Source organism: Zeus faber (assembly GCF_960531495.2).
Source record: "Zeus faber genome assembly, chromosome: 8".
In the NCBI taxonomy this organism is placed as follows: Eukaryota; Metazoa; Chordata; class Actinopteri; order Zeiformes; family Zeidae; genus Zeus; species Zeus faber.
In genome coordinates this window covers 10330166-10358065 of record NC_137195.1, presented here as the reverse complement: position 1 = coordinate 10358065, position 27900 = coordinate 10330166, and the positions used below count along the sequence as shown (strand labels likewise).

Below are 27900 nucleotides of genomic sequence, written 5' to 3'. Positions count from 1 at the left end.
TTATAATGGCTAGAATGCATAATCTGAGAGGTATTTTCAGAAAAAAAAACAGAGGGGACCTCAGAGACATATAATAACTTGTGTATAAAGAAGCATAATAGGTCCACTTTAACTAAAGTGACTGACAATGTCTTTCCGTTAAAAATCACTCTGATCGCGCTGCCGAGGTCCAGAGTTGAGAAACAGAGGGGGAGGGTAGGGGCATGGGAGCCCTGTGTCATCACAAAAAAATAACTAATGGGCTGCTGTCTTTATGGGCCAGCCATTGGACATTTTTTTATTTTGATTTTTCTTGACTAAAAATTATATTGGCCCCAAGTTACATCAGCCCGCCAAGAAAAAGCCCAGTATGCCAGATTACCAGTCCACCCCTGACTCCTCTTAATTTTCCTTCATTGACTTTAAGGGTGCTATTATGCTAAGTGTCATATAATGAGGTAAACAAATGACAAAGAAATTGCTGTGAGCAAAACCCTCAGGCTTCCGACCGCTCTGAACGCTCGGTTTCCAACCTTTTATTCTACTCTAAATGCGTGACGAGCTGACGTCAGCTCGTCACGCATTTCTTTATATGGTCGTCTGCTCCAGCCGACCTACAAAAACAAAACAAAACCGATAAAGTTGTGTTTTTATTGTAGATGTTTTTATTAATTTCATTTTTTTTACGACGTTTACTGTACATTGACAAAAAAAACCCGCGTGCGAGGGTCCCGGTGTGTCACGGTGCAGTGCCCCCCCACAAGCCTGGAACACGGCAACCACAGTCAGAACAAACTTTTAAATTAGGCCTTGTAGATCTATATATGAGTGAAGATTCAGCAACCCGATTGCTTATTCCTCGCCTCAAATTTGTTCAAAAACAGATTTTAGCTGACTGATAAGGCCAAATCAGTGAAAGTTAACAGAGTAAATAACCCCATTGGCTCACAGAACCCAGAACTTGTGCTCAAACCCCATTGGCTCTGAACTAGGGGCTTGGCTGCTCATTCACAAAGCTACACACACTGAAACAGGCCGTTTTGGAACAGTCTTGGTTTAGAGGCATGTCACAACGGCTTGAATGCATCTACAATCTGAATGGTATTTTTAAACAAAAAAAAATCCAAAACATGTTTTGGAGATCTCAGGAACCTATATTAACATGTCTAAAAAGGAGCATAATAGGTCCCCTGTAAAACTTTGAGTATGTTACGGGAATGAATCATGCGAGTTGATGGGGCCCCTTTAGGGAGGTTTCCTACCGAGATGTCATTGCAAATCGTCCATTGGTCGTTTAAGGGGAAGGGGACGGCAGTCACTGCGATTGCCACATTTTGAGGCGTTGCTGTGGAGTAAAGTTTGTCAGCCCTCGGGGCCCCAAGCCCGCCCGTCTGCAGGGGAGAGCCTATTAATCACTTTTGATCTTGAAGGGTGTCATTGGAATAGTCCTTGGCAGTCGCACCCATCAGCTCTCACCCCACCTCAGGATAAGATAGTCGCAGGGTTACATGATAACATTGGAACTTGAACCTGGATGGGTCATCACAATATTTATTTGTCCTTGGGCTCAGTGACAGACCAACATTATGGAAAAGCATTCGAACGTTAAGAAGAGGAATGGATGAGGAGGAAATAAAAGGAGAGCAGGGTGAGAGCCTGGTTTTTGAAAGACAGACAGCGATTAGACACAGAATGGCGGAAGGATTATGGCTGATTATTGGAACTGCGCTTGTGGTCTCGCTGCTGTGGATGTTAATGGTCTGCGTTTCGGCAAAGAGGGGGAAATCCACCGCCAAAGATCACAATGGAGCTCAGGGTAAAGGTAACAAGACTTGTTCTCTCATTCAACCTGAACATATTCACAACAGATATTCAACCCATTACTATGTGTGTGCCCTCTAATGATTAAACGTGTTTATTTTCTTATTCTTAACTGTCTGTGTGTGGGTTTTTTTCTCACCTACCCCTTGATGAAGCTGAATCCAACGTGCTGCAGTATCTCTACCAGTCTCTCTCCCGGTCCAGCTCTCCTGCCCTCCCAGGTCCTCCCAGTCTCCCGTTTTTAGGCAACGTGATGGAGCTGACAAAGCCCCATCTGCCCATCCACCTGACCAACCTGGCGCAGCGCTACGGGAGCATTTACCGCCTAAAATGTGGCAACACAAGTAATAAGTTCATCGCAAAGCAGATCATTTCCTATTAGTCTGATAATAGGAAAATATGGTGAATGATAGCGAAGGAAAAATCTTTTGGACTCAATGTGTGACTTATTATTGTGCAGCCATGGTGGTTCTGAACAGCAGTGAATCCATAAGAGAAGCGCTCATCAAGAAATGGTCCGACTTTGCTGGGAGACCACTTTCATACATGGGTAAATCAAGGAAATCCAACATCCTCTGCGATTCATAAATATAAATTATATATAAATATATTAAATATCTAAAATATCAAATTTCACCCCCTCCCCCGACCATCTTTTGTCAGGAAACATAGTGTCTGGGGGAGGGTGCTCCATCTCCCTGGGTGACTACAGCGAGGAATGGAGGGCTCATCACCGCCTGGTCCACAGTGCTTTGCTGCGATGCTCCCAGCATGCTTTGCACGCTCTGATCGAGAGACAAGCGCTGCACCTGCGAAAGGTACAGACCGGGAAACGTGAGGATTCTAATGCCGAGCCCCCGTCCATACCCATGACGCCCCGTTACAAAAGAACGTCTTTATCTTTCAGGTATTGATGGACTACCAGGGTCGCCCTGTGGATCTCTCTGAAGATTTCACGGTGGCCGCCAGCAATGTCATCACCACTCTGACCTTTGGGAAAGAGGTGAGCACTCGTTTCACCTCTTGTACTTTTTTAGGATATCGGGGAAAAAAATAGGAATGTGTTTGGGGCAAGCTTACTACAGAGGCAGAATTAGCTGAATAAAATACAATACAATATAATATAATTATATAAAACAATATAATATAATATAGATAGTCTGGTTGATGCATAATACAGTGTGTATAGTTGCAAAGAAAATGTTATTTGGTTTAGAGGTAGGGTCACAATTATTACATATTATTACAATTAATACACAACGTCTGATCACAATTTTATAGCTGGTTGCAATCTTTTTACAAAATCGCTAGATACCCTAATGTCAACTTTAAGCCAATGTGAGAAATGTTTCAACAAATAAAAATATGAATTTTGTTTTTTATGAATTGAATAGGGAAATTAGATATGTATTGTCATGCAATTATAGATTCATAACATGTTAGCGGCATAAAATGAACAAAAAAGTCAATGAGACATGATTTGTATGAATCTCCAGCTAAAATGTTACGATGGCGACAGGTCTAACTGGCTAAAGTCATTTTTCCTGAGGTCGTGTATCACTCTCGCCCCCCTTGGTTTGATAAGACTAGATCGGAAATCACAAAATGTTACATGATGATGTACAGCTCATTGCAACAAATGCATTTGAACCTGTGTCTACAGTACGACAAGAGCTCGGAGGAGCTGCAGGGTCTGCATCGCTGCCTGAACGAGATTGTTGCGCTCTGGGGATCGCCTTGGATTTCTGCTCTGGACACCTTCCCTCTGCTCAGAGTCAGGAACGTTCACCAAATCACAATATCGTAACATTAACGAAAACAAATGTCTAGAGTCGAACACATTGTGTGCTGTTCCGACTCCTTTCAGAAACTTCCCAATCGTCCATTCTCCCGCCTGCTGAAAGAGGTGGCGAGAAGGGACGAAATCATACGAAAACACCTCGATAAATACAAGGTGGGTTATGATACGATTTTAAATGCAATTTTCTAGAAGGTGGATTGATACAGTATTATGTCATAAACCGAGTAAAATATTGTACGATTTCTGTAAATCTTTTGCCTAGGAGCAAGACACAAAATGTGAACACATCATCACGGGGTCTCTGCTGCAGGGCATTGAGCGCAGTGCGGTAGGTGCAGTGTGGATTCAACATCAGAATATTGATTTAAGCAACAATAACGAGCACCAAACTGCAAATATTAAGCGTGACAAATCGCACTTGTGCATTTGAAAAACACCCTCTTATACGTTTGGCTCCAGCAACTGACAGACACTCACGTGCACATGGCAACGGTGGACCTGCTCATCGGGGGCACGGAGACCACGGCCGCCTGGCTCAGCTGGACCGTGGCCTTCCTGCTGCAAAGGCCGGAGGTGCGGCCCCGGGAAAACAAAACAAACTCGCAAAATGAACGTCCCCCATCCCCTAGATGAAACCAAAACCCCTTTTTTCTCCGCTCCCCCCTCACTCCCACCTGCAGGTACAGTCGGAGGTGCACGACGAATTGTGTACGGTGTTGGAGGAACGCTACCCCAATTACAGCGACCGACACCGACTCCCCGTCCTCTGTGCTTTGATAAATGAAGTGCTCCGACTGCGGCCGGTCGCCCCGCTGGCCGTGCCCCACAGAGCCACCAGGGACAGCAGGTACCACGGGAACACGGTCCCATATGAGCTCAGTGTTATATTCTGCTTATGTTGTTTCTCAAATGTATGATTCCAAAAACAGCTATATCTCCTTGTGGTTTAGTGTGGACACCATTCAAGCACTTATTTATCACATAAGCATTTAGCATATGTTACATATCATATGAAAGTCATTAAGTTAATTGCATCAAGTTCACTTCAACTATCTATTATAGCAATCAGGAATCAATAAATAACCATTTCAGCAATCAATAAACTAAAAAATATAATAAAGCAAAAACAAAAGGAAGACAAAGCCTTCTCACACGTGCTCGTGCTTAATGGTTATTTTGTAATGAGATGATTTGGTGACGATGGGCTGATAAAGACAAAAAAACAGAAGCGACTTAACATGCAAAAGTCTGAATAAGTTATTGGAAAACATAATTTCATAGCGACCTAATGATTGGAAGGAGCCAAAGAGGAAAAACATGATCACCAGCGCCCAGGCAAAGTAACCGCCAACCCCATCAATGCTGTTTATGCTGTGCGTTGTGAAATATCTGAGGAAAGCACTTCCCCAATTCTGAGTGACGAAATGTTTTCATTGCGCCGATATGCAGAGGTAGAAAATTCCAGGTTTAGGAAAGTAAAAGTCCTGTTTCCATGTTTTTGCTCCAGCCGTGCACTGATCCAGGTTTCACACTTTATTTGGATCTCCTGGGTGAAATGCTAATGAGCAAAATCACATGGGTGACTCAAAATCCCGGGAGTGTAATTGAACCTTCTGAACCTGTATCTTGCACCCCTGCTTATAGAAACCTATCGAAACAATGCATGGTCATATGTGTTGCTCTTAATTTTTAATAGCGTCCAATGCACCTGTTCAGCATTGCAGGTTATTTCATTCCTAAGAACACAGTCGTCATTCCAAACCTTTTTGGAGCGCATCACGATCCTGCGGTATGGAGCGATCCCTACGACTTCAAACCAGGTAGCACCCGAAATACTTGTCTGGCTGCATTCCCCCCTCTGAGTCTAAGTTCATGACCGCCACTCTCTCTTTCAGAGCGCTTCCTGGAGGGCGGAGGAGGCTCCATCCGAGCCTTGGTGCCGTTTGGAGGTGGCGCTCGGCTGTGTCTGGGGGAGTCTGTCGCCAAAATGGAAATCTTCCTGTTCACCGCTTACCTGCTGAGAGATTTCCGGTTTGACCTTCCCGAGGACGAGGCCTCTCTCCCTGACCTTCAGGGAGTTGCCAGCGTGGTCCTAAAAGTCAAATCGTACAAAGTGGTGGCACACCCGAGGCCCGTGTCCTGAAGCAGCATAAGGGAAATTCAAGGAGATTACATGACATATATTTAAAAAGTAGAAAGATCTAAATCTGCTATTTATATTTATGTGCAAAACAAGCGCTCCAAGTGATGCTACGTTACACGCATGAGAAGCGTTGTCCAGTAGCAGCACCCTGTGGACTGAGGAGTAATAACAGCGGCTGTGATGTCTCAGATCAAACTTTCTAGCTGACTATCCTAAAGAATGAATAAAGAACAATGAATTTGTGTATCTCGATACAGAATTCTTTCAGGTTCTACAACACTCATTAAGATATATATGCATAAATATGTATAATGTATAGCCAGGATGTATTTTTTTTTCTCTCAAAGTCTGAAAGGCTGGCGTTTCTTCGGCAATATTTCATTTCCTGAAAGTTTATTGTGAAAGTTTTGCACTCGAGATGGTGATGAAATGCAGCATTTCTGTATTTGAAGAAGCACTTCTGCATTTGTGTGGCGTGACATGGTTTCCTTTTCACTCTCCAGACCATTTTTTATGTTTTTCATCCTGGCAACTGTTGGACTTCAGAAAAATGGTAATTATTATTTGTGGATGTAAAATATATAACTATATGTGGGTGATGAATGAATTTACACTCACCATTAAACTGTAATTAAAACACATAAGCTGTAAAACATTGTATTGATAAAATAACATATATTGGCAACTTCTTGAGTAAGTAAGGTGGGAGCAGTACTTGGAAATTAAATTAAAATAAAATAAAATTAACTATAACTGTAAATAAACCATCAGTAGGACCATTTATGTTTGAGATTAAATCACCTTAAACTGTAACCCGCTTTGAACTAACTTGTTATCTAAAACGAGTGTCCATTTAAGATGTGTTTGTCAAGATTAAAAACATGCACTCATATTTTATTAATATAATAAATAATGTAATTAATTTATTATTAATATTATATAAATATTAATTATTACTTTGGGGCAAATCTATTATATAATTTTGTTACATTTTCTATTTCTTGTTATACTTCAATACCACAATTAATAAAATACAACATATACAAATTTCACCACAAAAGGTCCTACATTTAAAGGCTCACAATCGCTATTTTATTAATAATCGAAAACTCGGTAGAATGTACATAGAGGACAGATGACTGGAGAAGATAATCACTTTTGATGTGTGTTAATTAGATATATTGTAATAAGGTGGTAATGAAAATGGACCATTACAACTACACACACAGAAAGGCATTACAAGTCAGTGTACCATCAAAATGTTTCTGAAGCTGTTATTTTAAGGTCAGAAAAAGTTACACAGTGTTGCTTCAATGTTCCATCTTCCCATACAGATCATTTGGTGATATTTGCTGCAGTGGGAGGCAGCGTTACTTTGCCATGCCCCATAGCTTCCATCACATCCTGCAGCTCGGTCGGCTGGAACATGAGCGGGGACATGCCCACTCCATTGGTGAAGGCCGGCGTGGCAGTGCGACCGGAGAGCCGTCTTAGACTGGCCGCAGACTGTTCTCTACAAATCGATCACCTGGAGGTGGACGACGCACGGACATACTCCTGTAGCGTCGGGGGATCCAGCCCGGGGCTCTCGCTTCAGATCCTCCAAAGTAAGTAAGCCGCTCCCCACCGCCGCAGAACTCCCGATACCGAAAAAAAGGGAATAACCAGTGTGTTCCTTATCCGTCAGTATCTGAAAAGGAGGCCAGTGCGGAGGACAGAATGGTAGAACTTCATTGTTCTCTCAACACATACTTTGGACTCGCGTCCTGCAACCACCCAGGAATACGTCTCGAGTGGCTGAGCGAGGCCGACACGCCTCTGGAAGGAAGCAGATTCAAACTGGAGCGGGTGACAGAGTGCTTCTGTAAACTGATCATCGAGGTGAAAGCGACAGACCATCTCAGGAAATGGAAATGCCAACTAAGTCAGGAAGAGGCGGTAAAAACCACCTTAAGTTATACCACGAGGCTTAAAGGTATTGGCGCCCCGCCTCGCAGGTAGAATTTCTTCCTTGCGTGGTCAGCCGCAGCCACCACTTTGCTCCCTTTCACCCAGATGGAATTGAAGAAGTGTTTGCCGCCGTGGGCGAGTCGCTGACGTTTCCCTGCAACGGCACCTCCCCTCTCGCCTCGGGGAGCCGGGCGCGGTGGGACGTGGACGGGAGGCCGCGCGCAGGTCGTATCGCTGCGGGGGAGGAACCACCACCGCCGTACCACGTGGATCGAGATTTTGCAATGGTCATCGGCGAAGTCAAGCCTCTGCATTCGAGAGACTACTGGTGCTCCCTCCATGGTGAACCGCACAAGGTGCTCGGCAAAGTCAGACTGCACACCCTCGACAGTAAGCGTCTAAAATTTGCAACATTCATTCTGAAATCATATAAAAAAAAACAGTAATAATAATAATAATAAAGAAATACATATTTACACCTTTGTTTTTGCAGTCGCTGCAGAGTATGAACCAGGGGGAGGCCACCTCAACCTGACCTGTCTGCTAACCTGTGCTCTGAGCAAATGCGACGCGGGCTTTAATCTAACTTGGGATGGGAGTGGCCCGTATGACTGGAGTAATAGTTTTCATACAGAAAATAACACCTTGGTCTTAAAGTTAGCAATAGACTTGCCGCGGAGAAGCGACGCGATTGTCTGCTCCGTGTCGAGAGAGGGAGCGGTAGTGGCTTCAAAGACTTGGCCCTCGACCAACAGTAAGTGATACCTGCAACTCTCTCGCAAACATTCACACGCATGAATAAAAGAACACGCTGGTACCGATAATGACTCGAAGAAAAGCATAATCATTCCGTTTTAACAGCAGCGCAGGCCTTTGCATGGTTGGTGCCCCCTCTCGGACTCCTGCTGGGTGGACTTGCTGCAGGACTCTACATATATGTGAAGAAACGCCGCAGGCAGGACACAGGTAGGGTGCATGCTCCCGAACAGGGCACCAATCACTGGTGAAAGAACACTTTTACCCTCTGGCTTTTAACACAGATTAATCAACTTTTACATTGCGTTGGCTTTCTTTGTTTTCCTGCTTTGCTTTATTTGATGCTGTGTTTCTACTTATATATCTTTTTTAACGTTATCGTCTGTTATGCTTCTATTTGTTTATTCTTTGTACAGCACTTTGGTCAACCTCTTCTGCCCTCACCGCGTGTAGCCGTACATGGCTATACAGCGAGCTAAATACCGGAGACAGAAACTCGCTTTTGATAATCTTTAATGAAAGCGGTGTAAAACTGTGGAACAGTACAGAAATATGCAGATTAAGGATCAGTCTCTATGCAGATGTAAATAACCATGTTAATACGTTGTCATAGCTCCATTCCACTAGCTCCACTCCACAGACTGTATGCATGCACCAATAACATAAATGAACTCACAGATTGCGCTTTCAAGGGCAATGACGAGGCTGATGGAAGAGATGTTAGACTGGCTCTGCGACCTGATCTGACTGACGGGAACTCCCAGCCTCGGGGCGGAAAACACTCCCTGCCTGGCATCTGTAAGATGTCGAAACCACCGTGGCCGAGTGGGCTGGTGGGTGCTGCGCATGTCTGAACAGTGTGGGGGATTGAACTGCAATGTGCATCCGCACCCTGTCAGGTAGTTCTCAACTTGCTTGTCGCCAGGGGCCGATGGAGTCTATCTGGAGCTCCTTGCAGGCGCCCACAAAGCTGATTCTGCAGTCTGACCTGAACTGGTCCACAGGGCCTCTGATGGCTAAACTGGAGGAGTCCATTGACGCCAACATTTAGATGTGCACTGCACGTAAGTTCATGCACGTGAAGATGCCTGTCCACCGCTTGCTGTTTACCGTTTGTCCTCCTCTGGTTTCAGACCCTCCAGGGTCGAATACCCTGGGTTGAGGGTAGAGCCGCTCTTTAGATAGAGGCTTGCTGCGGACGTCCCAGCTGCGGCAAGGGCTGTTCTCAGATGCTTGGGTGAAGGATTGAGTGAGAGCCGGGCCATGGTTCTTGAGAGAGATTTCCAGATGAAGAAACTCCTGAACCGCGCACCGCCAAGCTCCGCCTGAAAGGCGCAGGACACAGACAGTAACCTCTGGGTGGAGCTCCCCATCGGTTCCGGGGTTAATAAGGTCAAAGCCTTTGTCGGGTGGTCCAGTTGGGTGCTCGAGATTGGGGATGCTAAGTTCAGGTTCAGTCTGAGCTTCTGCGTTAGCCACCTTGAGGTATGTGACGGCACCAACTGCCTGGGTTGAGGTGCCGCAGAACATCCGCCGAATGTCATCTTTCAGCATGGGCACCGCTTCGGCGTGTCCACTGCGAAAGATATTCTTCACAAAGTCCACAGAGTGGTCCTTCTTCTCTGGCTGCCTCGCTAGAGTCCGGCAGAGTGGCATCAGGCGGTTGATGGCCTGGTCCCTGTTGTTGGGAGGATGCTGATGCCGACTTGAAGGACTTGCCGAGCCTGTGGCCTTGTCATTATTAAATGTGCTCTATAAATAAATGTTACTTGACTTGGCTCAGACTCAAACCACCTGGGGGCCACCGGCCGGGTTGTCTTCTCCTCGAGGGAATAACAAACTGTCCCGTGTTTTTTTTGTTTTTTTTACACACCACAGATTTGCGAATTGTCTCATATGTCTGTTAAAAAAATTGACATATATCATAAAACAAATCTTTGTTACATTCTATTTTATGATCCAAAAATTATAAACAAAATATTCTGCTTTAGAATATATATTTAATTGATAATAGTTTAAACTTTTTTTTTTTTAATTATAGCTGAACTTTCTTTTTGTTATTCTATAGGGAATGAACTGGCGGGAATTGGAATGGTAAGAATAGGCAGTGCCTTCAATTCTTATTTTATGTGTGTTCTAAAAAGGGTTGGCAATGATTTGATGATATGAGTAAAAATATGATGTAATAACTCCAATGCTTCTTTTAATAGACTCATTTATACGAAGACATCCAGGACCTGGATCACGAAGAATTACCGCAGCAAAGCAGCAAAGCAGTGACCTCCAATTACACTGTGTATGATCTGTTACAGATCCACTGATCCACATTGACCCAATGACCCAAAAGTGAAATAAAAATATATTTAAAAAAGGGGTTATATGACTTGTTGTGGAGTTGATGAGGATCTGGTGGCAGTAGTTGTCAGAAACAATCTTGAAAAGATCTGACAGTATATTTTGCACCGATGAAAATAGTTTTTCAATAAGGAATACAAGCTGTTAACCATGAACATCACCATGGCTGCCCTCCTGTCCCCATTACGCACGGTGCTTGACTCGTTCCATTAGGAAACCAAGTAAAATAAAATAACCTTCACCTAAAGTAGAAGCACTCTGCTTCGGTGACCGATGGCCCTGGGGCGCAGTTGGTGGCCTATGTCGCCTAAAGGAAGGAGGGGATCATTCAGATCGGGGGGCTATTCGTAACAAATATGGGGCTGAAGCCCCGGATGCCCGCCCCTAATGACGCCCCTGCATTTTAGGAGACAGAAAATCAGATCAGACCAGTCATACCATGTGCCCAGGGGGGGTCAAAAGCAGCAGATCTACATTGTTTTTTGGAGTCTGTAATTTACATCGTTTGTCAGACTCCACCTTACCGCTTACCTTTGATGCCGGCAGACAGTAAGTCTTAACCTCATTATGCAGATATTAAGATGTTTTGTGAAAACTTTTGCGACTATTTGGCCTCCGGCGCTTGCGTGTTGGAAAACAAACTCAGTGGTAACTCAACTCGACATGTCAAAGGATCACGCACGGAAAGGCATTTTCTGACTACGACCAAGCCACTTCCTTTTCACACAATTTACAGAGACACCGTCTCACTTCCTCTGACTTTGGAGTCGTGCCATTAGTAGCCATCGAGGACAGAAATGGCAAAAAATATGCAAGGTGAGTTTTAGTTTTAACCCTGCTCCGTGGATTTATCTTACCGTTCTGAAAACCATAAATGTGAGAGGCTGTGTTTGCATATTCCACAGGGGGCAAGGCGTATGGCTTTCTCAAGTCTCAACAGGAGGAGAAACTTAACTCTGTCAACAAGGTACGTCGAGCCGCTCGAGACGAGGTCATTTCAGCAGATCAGAATAGAGACATTTGATGGACGAGCTTATAAAATAAGAGCAGAAATAACACAATTATTGCAATGATAATCATCATTGTCATCATGGCCTAGAGCTTTATATTGTATTTATTCATCATCTCCCGCCATTTAAGTATTTTCTCTCAGATACGCGGTATGCAGATGAAGAAGAACTCGCCTCAAATCTTGAAGTGTTCAAAAGTAAGAGATTAAAAAAAAGAACAAATATGAACAAACAAATGTTGGGAAAAAAAATGTTTCCGATAGTAATTTCACAATTTTTGATTTCTTTACAGAACAATACATGGAATTCGATCTCAACGACCAAGGACACATCGGTAAAGAAACAAGTTCCATTAAATGATGTAGAGAATAGGCATTAAACTCCAGCTACAGTAAATACCGATTGTCTCCAAGTTATGTGTGGCCTGCGATGTAGTCCATTTCACGGGCACATTTTGAAGAAAATGTCCGGTCAGGTTTTAAGGGATGTATAACTTTTTATATGACTGTTTGTTCACAGACTTAATGGGACTGAAAAATATGATGGAGAAGCTGGGCATTGCCAAAACTCACTTGGAGTTAAAAAAGATGATCTCTGAGGTGTCTGGTGGGACCAGGCACAACACCATCGGCTACGAAGACTTCCTCACAATGATGCTGGGGAAGAGGAATGGAATTTTAAAGCTGTGAGTATGCAAATGCAGAGGCCCAGCCTAGACCCGTGTTTGTAAGACTGGTATCGGGGAATTAAACAGTTAATACTCAGAAGTACTCAGATTGTCCCGGGATTCCATTCAGAACTGCAAACGTTTCGTCGCTCACATTCTTTTGTTGAATCTAAGCCTTCTTGTGATTGATTTGTCTGATTGGTTTTTTTTAATTGGTCACTTTGAGGTGGTGGGGAGATTTTTTTTTCATTCGAGGGTGCTGTTTTTTTTTTGGTAAATGTTCATCCATATCAACAGCTTACCGACCAAAACAAGCTATACTGGTTACTCGACTTCAGCGCCGCTGCTATTTACTTATTGCGCTTGACAGAGTAATGCTTTAGTGTATTCCTACTGGGAAAGGCGGGCCCCGCCACCAACAACAGAAACAGCATAGAGAAGAGCACATACTGTACCTAACTATGAAGGAAGGAATTTGTCTATGTTCAAGTTCAAGAGGTTAATTGTCACATACATATACAAACCGTCATACATATATGCAGTGAAATGTCTGACACCCGGTAATTACGCACAATGAGCTCTAAAAACACTAAAAATACTAAAATGTGCATAATCGACACAAGGTGCTCATGTATGTCCTTCAATTATCTCGATTACCAGTCATCCGATCTACTTCACACTTGGCGGGTGTATTGCTGGTGACCCAAGGACCTGCAGTGTCGAATTTGTTGAAATTAGGACACACGACACTGTAATACTGCACGAGTATCAATCAAATACATGACTTTTTTTTTTCATGGAGAGCCAGCTGAATAAATATGAGAAAAATATCAAATATGGGATTTTTTTTTGTTTTGTTTATAATTTTACGGGTTATCATTTTAAATAGACTTTGCTATAAAGCACTGATGGACACACCTGATGGACCTGTTAACAGGGATATAAAGTCTGTTTTTTTTTTAGATTGCAGAACACTGACTTAGATTGGTGAAACTTATCTGGTGCTGAAATGTTTTTGCATTGCACTCTTGCTGTCTAACTGGATGATATGTGTTTTTTTTTATGTTTAAGGATCTTGATGTTTGAAAGAAAGAAATGGTCGCTGGAGCAAAAGGCGGTCGGACCACCACCCGCTCGCAGGTCCATTTCAGACCTACCTTGAAGGCATCACATCCAAACTGCTGCTCCCTCTGCCTCATCGTTGATCTTCGTCCAACCAGAGCCTGAATATCGATAAAATATAAAAATAAATCTGCTTTTGATTTATTTTACAATTAAGATGGGATGTTTTGGAAAAGGTATATATAAAAATAATATTAAAAGAATATGGTTGAGATGGGCAAAACACAGCCTGACATGAATGTATCTTATTTCGACTTTATTTTAAAAAACAAAACAAAACAAAATAACTTTATTCCAGTCATTTTGATTTTAAAGGTGCAGTGTGTAGAGTTTACGGACCAGACTTGGCAAAAATACAATATAATATTCATAAGTAGGTTTTAATTAGTGTATACTCTCATGGAAATAAGAATCGTTGCGTTGACGTTACCTTAGAACAGAGCTTCTCAATTATTTTCTGTTACGCCCCCCCTCGGAAGAAGTAAACATTTCGCGCACCCCCGAACTCTCTGCCGCGACTGTAAATAGTATCATTTGTCTATAAAATTGTTATAAGTCACCTCTGCATAACATTGTATCCTTATTAACATTAAAGAAAACAAAAAAAGAAAAAAGAAAGAAATATGGATCAACTTACAACAAAGAAAAACTTCATTAACATTGTTTTTTAGTCTGTAACAGAAAAGACTTAAAGTGCATCAATTTCCCTGAAATTTAAAAAAAAACTTCAACCCTTATTTAAACTGTAAACATTTTTTGACCATTTGATACTGAAAAATAAAATTAAATATAATCAATAAATAAAAATAAATTGAAATTGATCAGCAACATTAACTCAGGAACACAATATATGAAACACTTTGAACCATCTGATACTAAAAAATAAAATTAAACATAATCAATAAATAATAACAAATTCAAATTGATCAGCAACATTAACTCAGGAGCACAATATATAAAACACTTTGACCTATAAAACAAAAATGAATAAAACAATTTGTGCAGATTTTTGTTTATCAAAATGAGGAAGTCAGGATTAATGGCTACAAAGAGCACGTTTTGCAGTGCACAGCTTTTCGAAGCGGGATTTGAGGCATGATACCGCAACTCTCAGCTCCTGCTCAATGTTTAGCTGGGACCTGTACTTGGTCTTCAGTGCGGCAACGACAGAGAAGCCAGTCTCACAAAGATAAGATGTTGCAAAAGGAAGAATGCCCACGGCCCCCTGCCCTAAGAGTGGATACTGCCTCTCTACACTCAGCCAGAATTCACTCAGCGTCTGTGATGTGAACCTCAGTCTCAATGTGGAGTCAGACGTCATATCAATGAACTGGTCCTCCTCTGCAGAGCTGAAACCTGTTGGAGCTGGTGCATTGAAAGGATCTCTCACCCAGTCATATTGGGAACTGTTTTCAGGGAAGTACTTTTTAAAGAATCCCATCAGTGATGAAATATGCTCCTTAATATATGGAATCACTGAGGTGGCATCATAGTCAGTAGTGTCAACAAATTCATGCAGGTTCTCGAATGAATCAGTATTTCCTTCATCAAGTCGCCTGCCCCGCATTGCAAGCTTTCGAGTCAAAGAGCGGATCTTGTCTGTGACCTGAGGGAGGTGTTTATCTTTCCCTTGAAGCTGTAGATTTAGTTCATATAGCGTTCCAAATATGTCACTCAGGTAGGCCAGTTTTGCCAGGAAGTTCTCATCAACTAATTTTTTCTGCGAGGTCATACTTGTGCCCCTGCTCCAAAAACATTCTTATCTGCTCTCTGAGCTCAAAAACTCGGGACAAGACTTTTCCTGGTGACGGCCGCCTTGCTTCACTGTGAAACAGCACAGCTTGATGTTCAGCTCCCATCTCCTCACGGATCGCAGAGAAGACTCTTGTTTTGAGTGGTCTGGTCTTTATAAAATTGACCACACCTACAATGTCAGTCATAACCTCACTTCATTCAGAGGAAAGGCGCCTTGATGCCAGTGCTTCTCTGTGTATAACACAGTGTGTCCACTCAGCGTTGGGTGAGGCCTTCTGGATGAGCGGCCCCAAGTCCTTTTCTCATCCCTGCCGTGGTCTGTGCACCATCACCGCAAACACCAAAGCAGTTCTCCCACTTTAGCCCATTCTCAGTCAGGAAGCAGGTCCAGCATTTTGAATAGCTCTTCAGCTGTGGCTCCATCTCCTGCATATCTACAAAAAAGTAGATCCTCACACGGGGAGTTTGTCACGTCAAAACGTACATAAGCGATAAACAAACAGTCTTTGTTGCGGTCAGTTGCTTCGTCGAACTGTACGGCAAAACATTTGTCTTTGAGTTGATCTACCAGCTGTTCTTTAAGATTGCTAGCAATGTCATTTATGTACGTCTGGCGACAGTGTCATTGGACAGAGGGACAGTTTTTATTTTTGCAGCGCTTGCGTCATCCAGCATGACAGAGACCATGTCTAATGCTGCAGGCAGTACCAGCTCCTCTGCTATGGAGTGGGGTTTTTTGCACTGAGCAGTTTGGTACGCCACCTTATATGAGGCTAACAGTGCTCGCTGCTTTACTGAAGTAGCATTCACAAAGCGGGACGATTGTTGGCAATATTCGGCACGTTTTCGCCGAAAAAACTCAAGCGGCTTATCAGCGTGATTGGGGTGTGATGTCTTTAAGTGACACCTTCATTTATTTGGCTTCATGCTGTCCGCTGCCAACCTTTTTAGACACAGTAAACATACCGCTCTTTCCTCGTCTCCCACCGTAGTCACAGTGAAGCCAAGCGCTACATACGCTTCGTCATATTTCCTCGTCTTAGCTTTCAGGAGACTTACGTTTGTCTCATTATCTCCGTCTCTCTCCGCCTTTCTTTTCATCCCTGTTAAATATTTTTCCATGGTGCCTCTTGAGGGTTTGTTATCTGCACTTCATATCTCCTTCATATATCTATCTCGCTCCGAGCCCCCCCAGGGGGGCGCGCCCCACTATTTGAGAAACACTGCCTTTGAATGAGCCACATGGGGAGCGGGAACGCTTCACGGAGGCCGCCATGTTGCGCCGCCATGTTTCTTCTACAGTATCCCAGAACGGACAAACCAAACACTGGCTCTGGAGAGGCCCGGTCGCGCTTTTCGCAAGTTTCGCGGCCACCGTCTCGTCCACGGAGGCCGCCATGTTGCATCGGCGTGGGGAGGGGGCGGGTTGGGGTGTTCAGTTGGCTGGCTCACCGCCAGATGCTGCTAAATTCTACAACACGGCGCCCTTGAGTCCGATTTTCCCGAGTTCCAACCTGAAGGAACGCAGCACTAAACGAAACAAACAAACCCCTCAGTGCCACTTCATTTGCAAATTGTATGTTGTACGAGTTGATTAAATCGCGTCATTGTTATATCTCACCCTTTAAGAATGAAATGTATGACTATAAGTTGAAACAAAACCCACACACATGGAATTCGCGTCTATATTCCACCGTGGTGGGCGTCTTGCGGGTTTTCCTGCGAGAGCTTCGACTCTTTCTTCAGATTCGGTTCCTGAGGAGTCACTCAGGTAAAAAAAAAAAAAAGAGTCTTCCGTTTGGTTCAGTGGGTTTCGCGGTGGGCGAGGCGGGACTTCCGAACGAGACTCCGTTGGGCTGTCAAAACCACCTGTATAAGCAGGAAAACGCCCCCCCCCCCCCCCCCCCCCCCCCCAAAAAAAAAAATACACCCCGGATTTTCTTTCAGCCCAATTCTAACATAACCTTTTAGCAGAGAAATACAAAAGTTTGAATCGCAAAAAAAAACAACAACAAAAAACAATTTGCTTCTGTCAAATTTCTCTCGGAGGAACGTGAAAGCGTGAATAGGCGACATGCTATATGAATCACGTCGAAGACCCTGGACTTTTATCTACTTATTTATTTGTTTATTTAGTCTTTCGTTATTATTTTCAGTTTGTGAGTCATTAAAAAAGACTTCGCTCACTACGAACGAATCGTCCGCGAGTAATTGCTTGCGTCATCAGTCCGGAAGAGTTGTTTGTTTGGGTTTGGGTGTGTGTGTGTGTGCGCGCGTGTGGGGGGGGTGTGCGTGTGTGTGGGGGTGTGTGTGTGTGTGTGGGAGGAAAGCGTGAACCGGTGTGGATCTCGCAAGTAAATGTATTAACACACGGGTGAGTGCAGCTGATTGCGGTCCGAGGTGAGACTTTTAATAAAAGACAAACCCACACATGTTCGACACGGGCAGTAGTTAAATATCGTCACAACCAAGGCCAACGTTAGCCGACTAGCTAGCGCGTAGTTAGCAAGTTAGTGGCACCAGAAAGCTAACAGTTGGACAGCATCGCGCTTCGAGGCAAACTCGAGGTAAATTAAATATCCACGAATTGGGTTAAAATCCGGCGTGTGCTGCGTGTAGTGGTGTCGTGTTGGTCGGACGAGGGTGTGTGGGGTCGGGCTCGGTGCGTTTGGGTAAAAATAAGCCCTTTGCGCTTCCTAATGACGTCATAAACAGAGTTATTGACGCCAAGTTCTTTTCAATCTTAGTCCAAACTATAACTACTGTTGGACTAACAAGTTGTGTCTGCCGGGGTTAACCACCGGACAATGTGGACGCTCTCTTGTATCCTAAACAAATGTCTGTTGCTCAGCGGTGCTGTTATGGTGATTTGCAGGGAGATGAGCAGCTCCGAGGAGGTGTCCTGGATCTCCTGGTTCTGTGGACTGAGGGGGAACGAGTTCTTCTGCGAGGTTTGTGAACTTGGCCCGTTTTGCTGAATTAAAAGTCGAACCCATCGAGGAAAACGGGGCAAGGTTTATTGATCAATCTGTTTCAACTTGGATGTGAGGTAAATACACTTGTGCAACAACACGTCCAAAACGCTGGAGAGGAGCGAAGATTTTACCCGTGACAAATAATCTTTTATTTAGGTTCTTGGCTCCACTTTCACCCCTCGATTGTGGGCTTTGTCATTGGAATGAGCCAATCTGAACATAACCTGATGCATCCACGCTGGACTCTTTGGATGGATCTGTCCGTCTCCTATCCTGGGTGCCAGACAAATCTGGAGCTTATGTTTCATTTTCTGTGGCAGATACGTCTGGCCTCCCTCCCATTCAAACGGATTTCCACACGACCTCGCCAGGGTGGGGCCAATCACAGGCGTTTATCTAATATGGGGCGGGGTTGATACGATGGTGACGCAGAGGAGAGCGGGTGAGGCACCTTACCAAGATGGCTGCCGCTGATGTGACTATTAAACTAACTGGACGCTATATTTTCCTCTAAACGAAGAACAAACAACGGCACTTAAAGCTTTTTTTGATTAAATATAAAAAGATGTTTGCCTCACTTCTGACAGGATTTGGTAAAAGTTGAACTTACCGACTCACTCGCTCAGCACTACGTCACACATTTTGTTGCTCTGATTGGTCGTAGGCCTATCCAATGCTCTGATTGGTTGTAGGTCTATCCAATGCTCTAATTGGTTGTAGGTCTATACAATGCTGTGATTGGTCATAGGTCTATCCAATTGCGTCCAGAGACATTTTGGTCTACAGCGGTTGATAACGCCCCTCGGAAATCGAAAAGGAACTGAGAGCTTCGAGACTAATACACATTTGCGAATTGGTCTGGCGATGCCAGGCTACGGATCTCCCATTCTCGTCCTCAAAATGATGTTTGATATATTGGAGGGTGCTTTTCTTTTTGGTCATTCATCGTTGTTTGGTACCCGAGTGTATGTTGTAGTCAATTATTGTTTGACAGAGTGCAACTACAGAAAGGCAAGGCAAGTGTATTTGTACACAAGGGAAAATTAGGGTCCTTTACACCAGGCATAAAATATATTATATAAAAGCATATAAGTTAAAAGCTAAAAAGTCATAATTAAAGCACAGCAATGACGGGTTGAAGTGCAATTTACAACAGACCTACCTGAGTGCACCCAGTTCAGATTATCATCTTTCTATAACAGATTATTGACTGACATTTACCCATAACATAGGATATTTAAGAGGGTTTTCTTAAGTCATTTTTTTTGTTTCCCAACCTTTTTTTTCCTGCCACAGTACATTTTTACAACAGAACAATCCCACATTTCACAAAAACATACAATTGTCTTTATGTATTTGTTATCTTGGCCTAGTCATGTTTCTCTCTTTCAGTGTGAAAGGTGATCTCTAATGAACACAGAGCTCCTATACAGGCTGGAATTGATGAATTGGTACAGCCTTGCAATTTTGATCTTGCAACACAAGCGCTAATTTCCATCGTCCTTGGTTACACAAGGAAAGTGTGCTGTTTAGAGCAGCACACATCAAATAGGAAATAATCATACATTAGTAGTGACAAAATATGCAATAAAACTAACAATGACCAACAAATCAACCTCGGTTGACTAAAATAGAGATTTTTGCAAGTCTACGGCATGCAACTAGAGGAATGAAAGGAGGATGCCAGTCCAACTGTGGTTGTTGACCTATAACGTGGTTGTGGTTTGGTGATGTGCGTTCCACTGGATTTAACAGCTGCGCGTGTGTGTGTGTGTGTGTGTGTGTGCGTGTGTGTGTGCGCGTGTGCGCGTGTGTGTTGACCCCTTAGATCCACAAATACAATGCAAAGCCTGCCCGGCTGCTCTGATTACGATGTGAGCTCAGTGCAACCTTGGAGTGTCCACACCTCGAAGCAGAGCCTACGTGAGAAGATGCTCATGGTTGCACCGAACACACACACACACACACACACACAAACGCACCCCTTAACTTGTAGCCGCTGATCCACTGGGTTCGATAATATTTGTTTGTTATTAATCAATTTAGAGCTCTCAATGGGAATTTAAAAACAAGACAGCGCCTTTGCATGGAGGCTCATGCCTAATTTTAACTCTTTTCCTCCTTGATGTGCGAGATCTGTGTAATCCCTTTAAGATCTTAGGCGATGCTCCAGCCTCGCGGCCCCTTTTGGGTTTGCAGCGGTGCGTCGTTTCGTGCCTTGGGGTGCCGCACCGTGCACACAGTCTCCTTAATCCTCCCGTGCAGGTTGACGAGGACTACATACAGGACAAGTTCAACCTCACGGGTCTGAATGAACAGGTGCCGCACTATCGCCAAGCCCTGGACATGATCCTGGACCTAGAGCCAGGTGAGAGCGCCGCCCACGGGGCCGTCCTTACCTACTTACGCCCCCCCCCTCTCCGCGCGTCTGTGAAATGCGACGGCCCATACGTTTACTGTTGAGTTTGATTTTGGTGTCCCTCCCCGCGTGGCAGATGAGGAACTCGAAGACAACCCCAACCAGAGCGACCTGATAGAGCAGGCCGCGGAGATGCTCTACGGGCTCATCCACGCTCGCTACATCCTCACAAACCGAGGCATCGCTCAGATGGTACGGTCCGTTCCTGAGTCGATGCAGCGTTCTTTTCGGGTTGATTTCTCGTGCTGTTTCTATATAGTTTGGTCACAAAATATATTATTTGTAATTTTAAAATCCTTCCAGTTGGAAAAATATCAACAAGGAGATTTTGGCTATTGTCCACGAGTCTATTGTGAGAACCAGCCTATGCTTCCCATTGGTAAGTCATTCCGTTCCCTTTACCTAAAAAGGCACCCAAAATATGTTTCAATATTAACCTTGTTTTACAAAACCCATTCTTTAACCTCAATGCTCTTCCGCAGGTCTGTCAGACATCCCAGGAGAAGCTATGGTGAAACTTTATTGCCCCAAGTGCATGGACGTCTACACTCCAAAGTCTTCACGGCACCACCACACAGACGGGGCCTATTTTGGGACGGGCTTCCCCCACATGCTCTTCATGGTGCACCCGGAGTATCGGCCAAAACGACCAGCCAAACAATTTGTGCCAAGGTTATTCACACATTCTGTCTTTGTTGGTGCAAAAGGCGTGGAATGGGTTGGAAGGACGATATCCTGTATGTATTCCCAAGTGTCTCTTGGATATCATTTCAAATACCTTGACCCTCAAGAAGGGATCCTAAACGTTTGTACGAAATGTTTTGCGGACATAACTTTTAAAAATAAAATTTGCTCACAGTCGTTCCCTTGTCAATTCCTTGGATCTACTAGGTGGTTATGGTGTCAAATACTAAGGAGGTTTTCCATGCTTGAGTGTCAACGGAATCATCTTGAGAGCAATGCATTTTATAACTTAATTTCTGACTTGTTTGGCTTTGTCCTTTGTCGTAACCAATTACACTTTGGGGATCAACTCACCCCCTTGAAATGTTCATATATATATATATATATATATATATATATATATATATATATATATATATATATATATATATATATATATATATATATATATATATATATATATATATATTTTTTTTTTTTTTTTTTTTAATGAGTGGTCTTATGTAGTGAGAAGATCAATAACCCCTGTGGTACCTTTCTTCTAGGCTGTATGGTTTCAAGATCCATCCCATGGCTTATCAGCTCCAGCTCCAGGCGGCTTCCAGAGCGCAGTGAAGACGATGCGCTAGTATTTACTATGGTCCACGGTGATAACAGTGTAATGTCATTAAAGGCTTGTACAGAACTCACCATTTCAGTAAAGGTAAATATAAATCATTTTTTTTCCAATTTACAAGTACATGTCTCATGTGGTGAGACCCTCTGCCAGAAACAAGTCAAATGTTTGGTTCCCTGTTACCCATCTTACATTACCAAGCTGTGTACTTTTCATATTTTAAGGGCAGGTTCCTCTGACTAAAGAAAAAAATACTGATATTCAGTGATAATGTGAGCTTTGTTACAAATCTCTAGCTTGCGTTATTTGTTTATTCCAAATATTAAGATGTAACAATGTTTGCCACTCGCCTCAGAACGGCCTGCCTTTTCAATAATACAGTATATTTAAAAAAAGAAAGTCTGTGATCGTAATAAAAGCCATTATGTTTTAATTGTATCAAGTGACATCAGCATGTTCCCGAGAACAGATGTGTTTGTGTATAAAGTTTACGTCCATCAAGGTGAGTGCATCAGTGATTATACCAAAAATGTATGTAAATGATCAAGGATCAGGCTGGTTTTTTTTGTTTGTTTTATAAACAAGCAACATCCATTTCTTGTGTGTTGACTTAGTTCTTGAATGAATGGTTGTGCGTTTACGTTTACTGTTTGTTGGCGTGTGAAATGCAGATACAGCGTTTTTGCATTAACATTACATGTTTCTCTAAAATAACTGAATATACACACAAAGCCCACTATATTCAACTTAATGCATATTTTATTTTCATGAAAAGACAGGGATGAGTCACAAGAAAGCAACTTTTTTTTCTTAAGTCTACAAACTATCTTTTTATTTTGTGTAATTCTACTTTGTCCCACACGAAAATGGCTCTAAGACTCCATATAAAGCTACACTGACAAACTCTGTCATATCGTGTTCGAAAAAAAAAAATACAAATTAAACAAGCTATCTAAAAGGGTTTTCCATTTCAAGCTTTTTTCCCCCCCTCTACACAAGTGCAGGAAATAGCGAGTTTGAATATCCTACTTTTCTAGATGTAAAAATTATTTCATTAAGCTTAGATGTTAAGAAATGCAAAAAAGACGTGACGATGTCTCTGGGAAAAAAAGCCCGGAAACAGGCTCGTGTTTCAGAAGATCACAGAACAACAAATCACATTAAAGTTGCTACTTTACAAATAAATTACTGTATAGTAGAACATGTACAAAAAAAAAACAACTGTGCCCCTGTGACAGGAAAGACACGCCCACGGCAGCTGCCCCCGCCTCTCGTACGCCGGGTTCCTGTGACGCTTCACCTCTGCGTACATTTAAGAAAAGGTCGGGATGGATATAAATATGCAAACATTCCTGTTACAATCATAAGGGAGGTCCGTCTGACAAAATTATATCAAAACCTGAGATTCACAGACCCAAAAAAAAAAAAAAAAAAAAAAAAGCTTGTTTTGGAATTTTCTTCGCCAAGCACAAACCCATGCGAGTGAAAAGGGAGACGTCGCACGGAGGGCAGTGGTCACAGCTGTGGTGCGGGATGTCGAGTGTACCTTGAGAAGTTCCTCATGTTCAGTAGTTTCCACGATTAAGACAATGACTCAGGAATGTCGGGTGAGATGATGGGAGTTTGAACGTTTTTGAATTCATGAAATTTTGCGGCTATTGTAACCTCCAGTTGAATGAGATACGAGACGGATGGAATAGGAATAACTTAACAGACCTCGTTTTTGTACAAACACTGCAAAAGTGTCAATTCTAGAAAATAGAGAAGCATTTAAAAATATATCATATTTTTTTTTTTTTCATTCAAACTTTACAATAAAGTGTAGGCTACTAAAAGTTTTCTAGCTGTGGAGAAAGAAAAATTTGATTTTCGTTTTATGTTTTTGTACCTGAGCATTGAAGTGTCCAAATTGAGCACAGACCATCTTTTGTTCTCATACATTGAAGTGAGGTAAGTCATTAAAAAAATAAAATAAAAATGCCTGCTCCTCACAAGAAAATAAAATCAAGTAAACAAGGAGTTTTCTCAGAATAAACTCAAAAAAATATTAATGCCTAGGCCACGATAAAAAAAATAAAAGAAAAAAGTATTCATATAAAATTAACATAATGCAAAAATGGAATATTAGTCATTTTTCCAAGGTAAGGATTCAAAAGCATAATAGGGCTGCCCCTTGAACGTCAATGAGCCGAGTCGTCAGTCGATGGGGATTCAAGTTGAATAGTAGTTGTTTTTTTTGTCAGTCATCACATTTACAATAATAGGATTAAACAAGAACTGTTTTTTTTTTTTTTTTCTTTTTTTTTTTTTTTTTTCTTTTTTTAATAATCGGTCCAAGAGAACGACGCCACCCCCGATCGATTAACTATTGGACTCGTTAGAAGACACGGACGCGCCTCCGCGATTCCCGTTCCCCCAAAATGAAACAACTAAAAACTGTGTGTTTTTGTTTTAGATGTATTTTAAGCACCATGCGTAACGCGTACGCGAATAGTCGAATAGTAGCATCGAACAGACGAATCCCATTCGACCGAAAAAATTCTGAGTCGGGTGCAGCCCTAAAGCACATCAAACAAAAGTAAAGAAAATGCCAGTTTCTTCGCCAAATAAAAATGTGTTAAAAGTGTTTTAACACCGGACGACAAATGAAATGAGCAAATCTGGTTAAAAGCGAGAGCAAAGTCGGGCTCTTCGCATTAAAGAGCGATAAAGGAAATCATCTACGAAGTCTTATCTAAGGCCATCCACTACATTTGGGTGCACATGGGGAGACGGTGTAGTTATACTATGTGTGAGCTGCTGCGGGGACCTTGGCCGAGTCGGGAGTGGGTGGCTGGAGTCGGGTGGAGCTGCGGGTGCAGGCGCTTGAGTTACATGGCCGACGCCCCACCGTCACCTCCCTGCAAGACACAAAAGGCGGACTGGTTTGTAAGGGAAGTACCGGGCCGGACTGCAGCCAAACCCAACATCAGGATCCTAAATATTTCCAATGTTCGGCGCAAAAGGGGCGAAACCAACAGAATACCTTTCAGAATTATACAGGAGCATTATTTCAATCACAGCATATGAGCACCACTTACTTTAATATCGGTTCGGCTTATGTGAACCCATTTTTTGAAACTACAATCGTACAAACGCCTTTGTGTTTTCAACATTTGAAACCATAAAAAGAGCTTTGAAAGAGCTCGTCAAGAGTTTTCAGACGATAAACGAAACTCAATTTTTCGCCCCTTTTGCCGCCGGCCCCTCGATGTGCCTTTCAAATAGAACGATATTCACGCGGCCATCGTCACCTCTTCCTGGTCAACTTCGGAGTCCGCCGTTATGACGATTCTCTTCTCTACGCGGGTTTCTGACAGTCCGCTTTTCACAACCTGACAAAAAAGGGAAGGGGAAAAGAAGTTAAGAGACCCCCAAAAAAGGACAAATAAACCAAATCCAAAATGAGAGAGAGAGAGAGAGAGAGCGCCGCGTCCGACCTTTGAGATACGAGTGGTGGTCACCGTGGTCCCGCTGGACGTTTCGGACCTGGTGCTGGTCAGGGTCGTGCCGTCGCTTTCCCCGTCCGCCCCGTCCACTTCCCCCTGAACGTGGTGGAAACACAAGGATAAAGCTCAGTTCGGGGCGCGGGGGGAGGCGGGAGGGGGTTTGAGCGAGGGCTTTATGAGCAGCTTGGAGCTCCCGGCCTGACCCGCCCAGAACCGGCAGCCAAACCTTTTGCTACCGGGAGGGCGGTGGGGTGGGGGGGGCTTCCGTGGCAACGTCCCCTACCTGTGCAGACTCATAGGTGACGGCCTTGGTCGGGACGAGGGGGACGTCCGTGGTGGAGACGTCGCCGGGGAGGGAGTTGGAGGAGGCGGCTGAGATGGTGACCGTGTGGGTCTGCACCAGAGGGGGCTGTGGAGGGGGAGCACAGCCCCGTCAGACGCCCGCGCCCGCCTTACACCGCGCACCGCGCAACGCTTCCTCGCCCGCCCCCCGGTGGGAAAACCCTCCTCTCACCCGTCACATCATTTCACACCGAGCGGCGAGCGAGTTATTTTGGGTTTAATCAGATGCGTGGTCTACGTTGCCACGGCTTCTTTCCTTCCCACCACCAGCTTATCATTATTTAAAAAAAAAAAAAAGGGGGGGGGGGGCGGATAGAAGAAAAGAAGGAAGTCACCAATTCATCGACCCGTGAATGAATTGAACAGCACGATGGCAACCCCGTCACCATGGCTGAGGATCTGTTAAAAAAAAAAAAACACCGTGCACCGCCTCTGCAGCATCGTGGGTTTTTTTTTCCCCCGCTTCAAAACATGCCGATCCAATGAGGCCGCGCCTCCCTTTGATTACCAGTTTGTTGGACTTTTTGGGTTCTAGGAACATGTTGCAGAGAGGTGAGCGAGCCGTGGAGTCATTCGGAGGCCATGCAGATCAGCATTCCCGGGGAATTCGGAGGCGGGGCGGGGGAAGGGTGGGGGTACGGGGGGCGAGTACCTGGAAGCAGCGTACGACCTGAGGACCACCGCTCACAAAATAGGAGGCTGGCGAGCATCCACCCATCCCGCCAGAGTCAAACTCCGACTCGGGTTCGGACGAGTCTTCCTCCTCCTCCTCCTCCTCTTTCTCCTGCTGCTGTTCCTCCTCCTCCTCCTTCCCCCGGCTCTCCCCTCTAGCCACAGCGGAGCAGACGTGGGGAGGGGCCAGTTTAGCCACCACCACCTCCACGACGGGCACCGAGGGGCTCTCGGTAGCTACGCCCACGTCCCCGCTACGCGACGCCGGCCCGGCGGGGCCACTAGGGGCCGCCATGCTACCTTTGGGCTCCCGGGCTCGGGGCTCACGGGGGGACTGGCCGCCTCCGAGGAGCCCGAACCCAAGCCGGTCTCCTCGTGTTCGGCCCGAGCGTCTGAACCGTCCCACAGGGGACACACACACACACTCTAGAAGGAGACATGAGATGAAGTTATTGCGTGACGACGTCGTGAACGAAAACTTTTCCATTTTTTCTACCAATTTACTATTGCGCTTTAAAGTAAAAAGCGTCTGAACCAAACACTCCTTTCAGTCTCTGACTTTTATTACGACAACGTGGAGCATTCACAGTAGACAGCCATGTGTTCATATATGAAAGGATAGAAACAAGCCAACATTTCAAAACACAAAAATTCCAGGCTCCTTAGAAAAAAATAAAAAACAAGCAAGATCATTTTTACTGAATATATGGAATGTTTTTTTTCCTATTTTTATTCCTTTGGTTAAAATTTGTCGTCTAAAAGGCATGCACTTGGATCGTTTGGATAAGATCGCTTGGGATTGACATACAATGCCTTTCTAAATACCAGTGAAGAACAGAGATGTATATAGATGACTAAATGCTAATATTAAAGCTGCCTCATGATTTTCCATGGCAAGGATTACTATAAACCTATATACCACTACAAAGAATGGACTGAAGTACGATCCAGTTAATATCACATAGTATTAGTAGTATGAACTAGTGAACACACTAAAATGAAAGTCACAGTTTCAGTTAGTGGAGAGTTCCTGTGGTTTCAGTGGGACAACGAAACTACTAAATTACTCCTCTCGGCAAGACAAGTTGCCGACAACTCGTCGCCTTAAGTGTAGAAACGCAAGTGACATCATAGCCAAAAAAGCCAAAAAGTGCCTCGTCAGTAATGAAAAATTGAAAAAACGTCCACAGACATGTCCTGTCGAGTTCACACACACACAAAAAAAAAGTCTATTAAAAGAGAAGTTCGCAAAATGCGAGGGAAACCGAAGAGAAAAAAAAATTGAGAGCCGTGAGAGGCGACGGCGAGGAAAAAAAAATGTCCGGCTCTGAAGTGGAAGAGCAGA

At 43.8% G+C, this 27900-nt stretch overlaps 4 protein-coding genes across 4 annotated transcripts in view; 3 read left to right on the top strand and 1 right to left on the bottom strand.

Moving 5' to 3' along the window:
• Positions 1-1671: 1671 nt before the first annotated feature.
• cyp21a2 (cytochrome P450, family 21, subfamily A, polypeptide 2) lies at positions 1672-5744 on the top strand (the record flags this gene model as incomplete). The annotated part of the gene is made up of 12 exons (XM_080004697.1): positions 1672-1801; positions 1956-2144; positions 2261-2350; positions 2464-2618; positions 2708-2803; positions 3464-3574; positions 3668-3754; positions 3864-3929; positions 4061-4174; positions 4282-4448; positions 5318-5421; positions 5497-5744. 12 exons carry the CDS (start codon positions 1672-1674, stop codon positions 5742-5744), a joined length of 1557 nt encoding a protein of 518 aa, XP_079860823.1.
• A 1942-nt stretch (positions 5745-7686) lies between these two features.
• Positions 7687-13746, top strand: LOC307234488 (allograft inflammatory factor 1-like). Its single transcript, XM_080006224.1, has 12 exons — positions 7687-7719; positions 7800-8084; positions 8188-8448; positions 8556-8660; positions 10519-10544; positions 10661-10746; positions 11542-11621; positions 11711-11772; positions 11946-12012; positions 12108-12149; positions 12335-12500; positions 13554-13746. The coding sequence occupies exons 7-12, from the start codon at positions 11603-11605 to the stop codon at positions 13642-13644; spliced, it is 447 nt and encodes a 148-aa protein (XP_079862350.1). The 5' UTR covers positions 7687-7719; positions 7800-8084; positions 8188-8448; positions 8556-8660; positions 10519-10544; positions 10661-10746; positions 11542-11602; the 3' UTR covers positions 13645-13746.
• Positions 13747-17673: 3927 nt separating this feature from the next.
• Positions 17674-22634, top strand: LOC307233820 (casein kinase II subunit beta-like). Its single transcript, XM_080005251.1, has 7 exons — positions 17674-17733; positions 18235-18310; positions 20600-20702; positions 20830-20945; positions 21057-21132; positions 21236-21425; positions 21983-22634. Exons 2-7 carry the CDS (start codon positions 18239-18241, stop codon positions 22050-22052), a joined length of 627 nt encoding a protein of 208 aa, XP_079861377.1. The 5' UTR covers positions 17674-17733; positions 18235-18238; the 3' UTR covers positions 22053-22634.
• Positions 22635-22794: 160 nt separating this feature from the next.
• Positions 22795-27900, bottom strand: part of LOC307233880 (uncharacterized protein) — a 27882-nt gene continuing 22776 nt past the window's right edge. Inside the window, exons 28-31 of the mRNA XM_080005338.1 lie at positions 25825-25950; positions 25533-25637; positions 25347-25427; positions 22795-24953 (exon numbers count right to left, since the gene is read on the bottom strand). Coding sequence (XP_079861464.1) covers positions 24924-24953; positions 25347-25427; positions 25533-25637; positions 25825-25950 — 342 coding nt within the window. The 3' untranslated portion in view covers positions 22795-24923. The remainder of the gene's footprint in view (positions 24954-25346; positions 25428-25532; positions 25638-25824; positions 25951-27900) is intronic.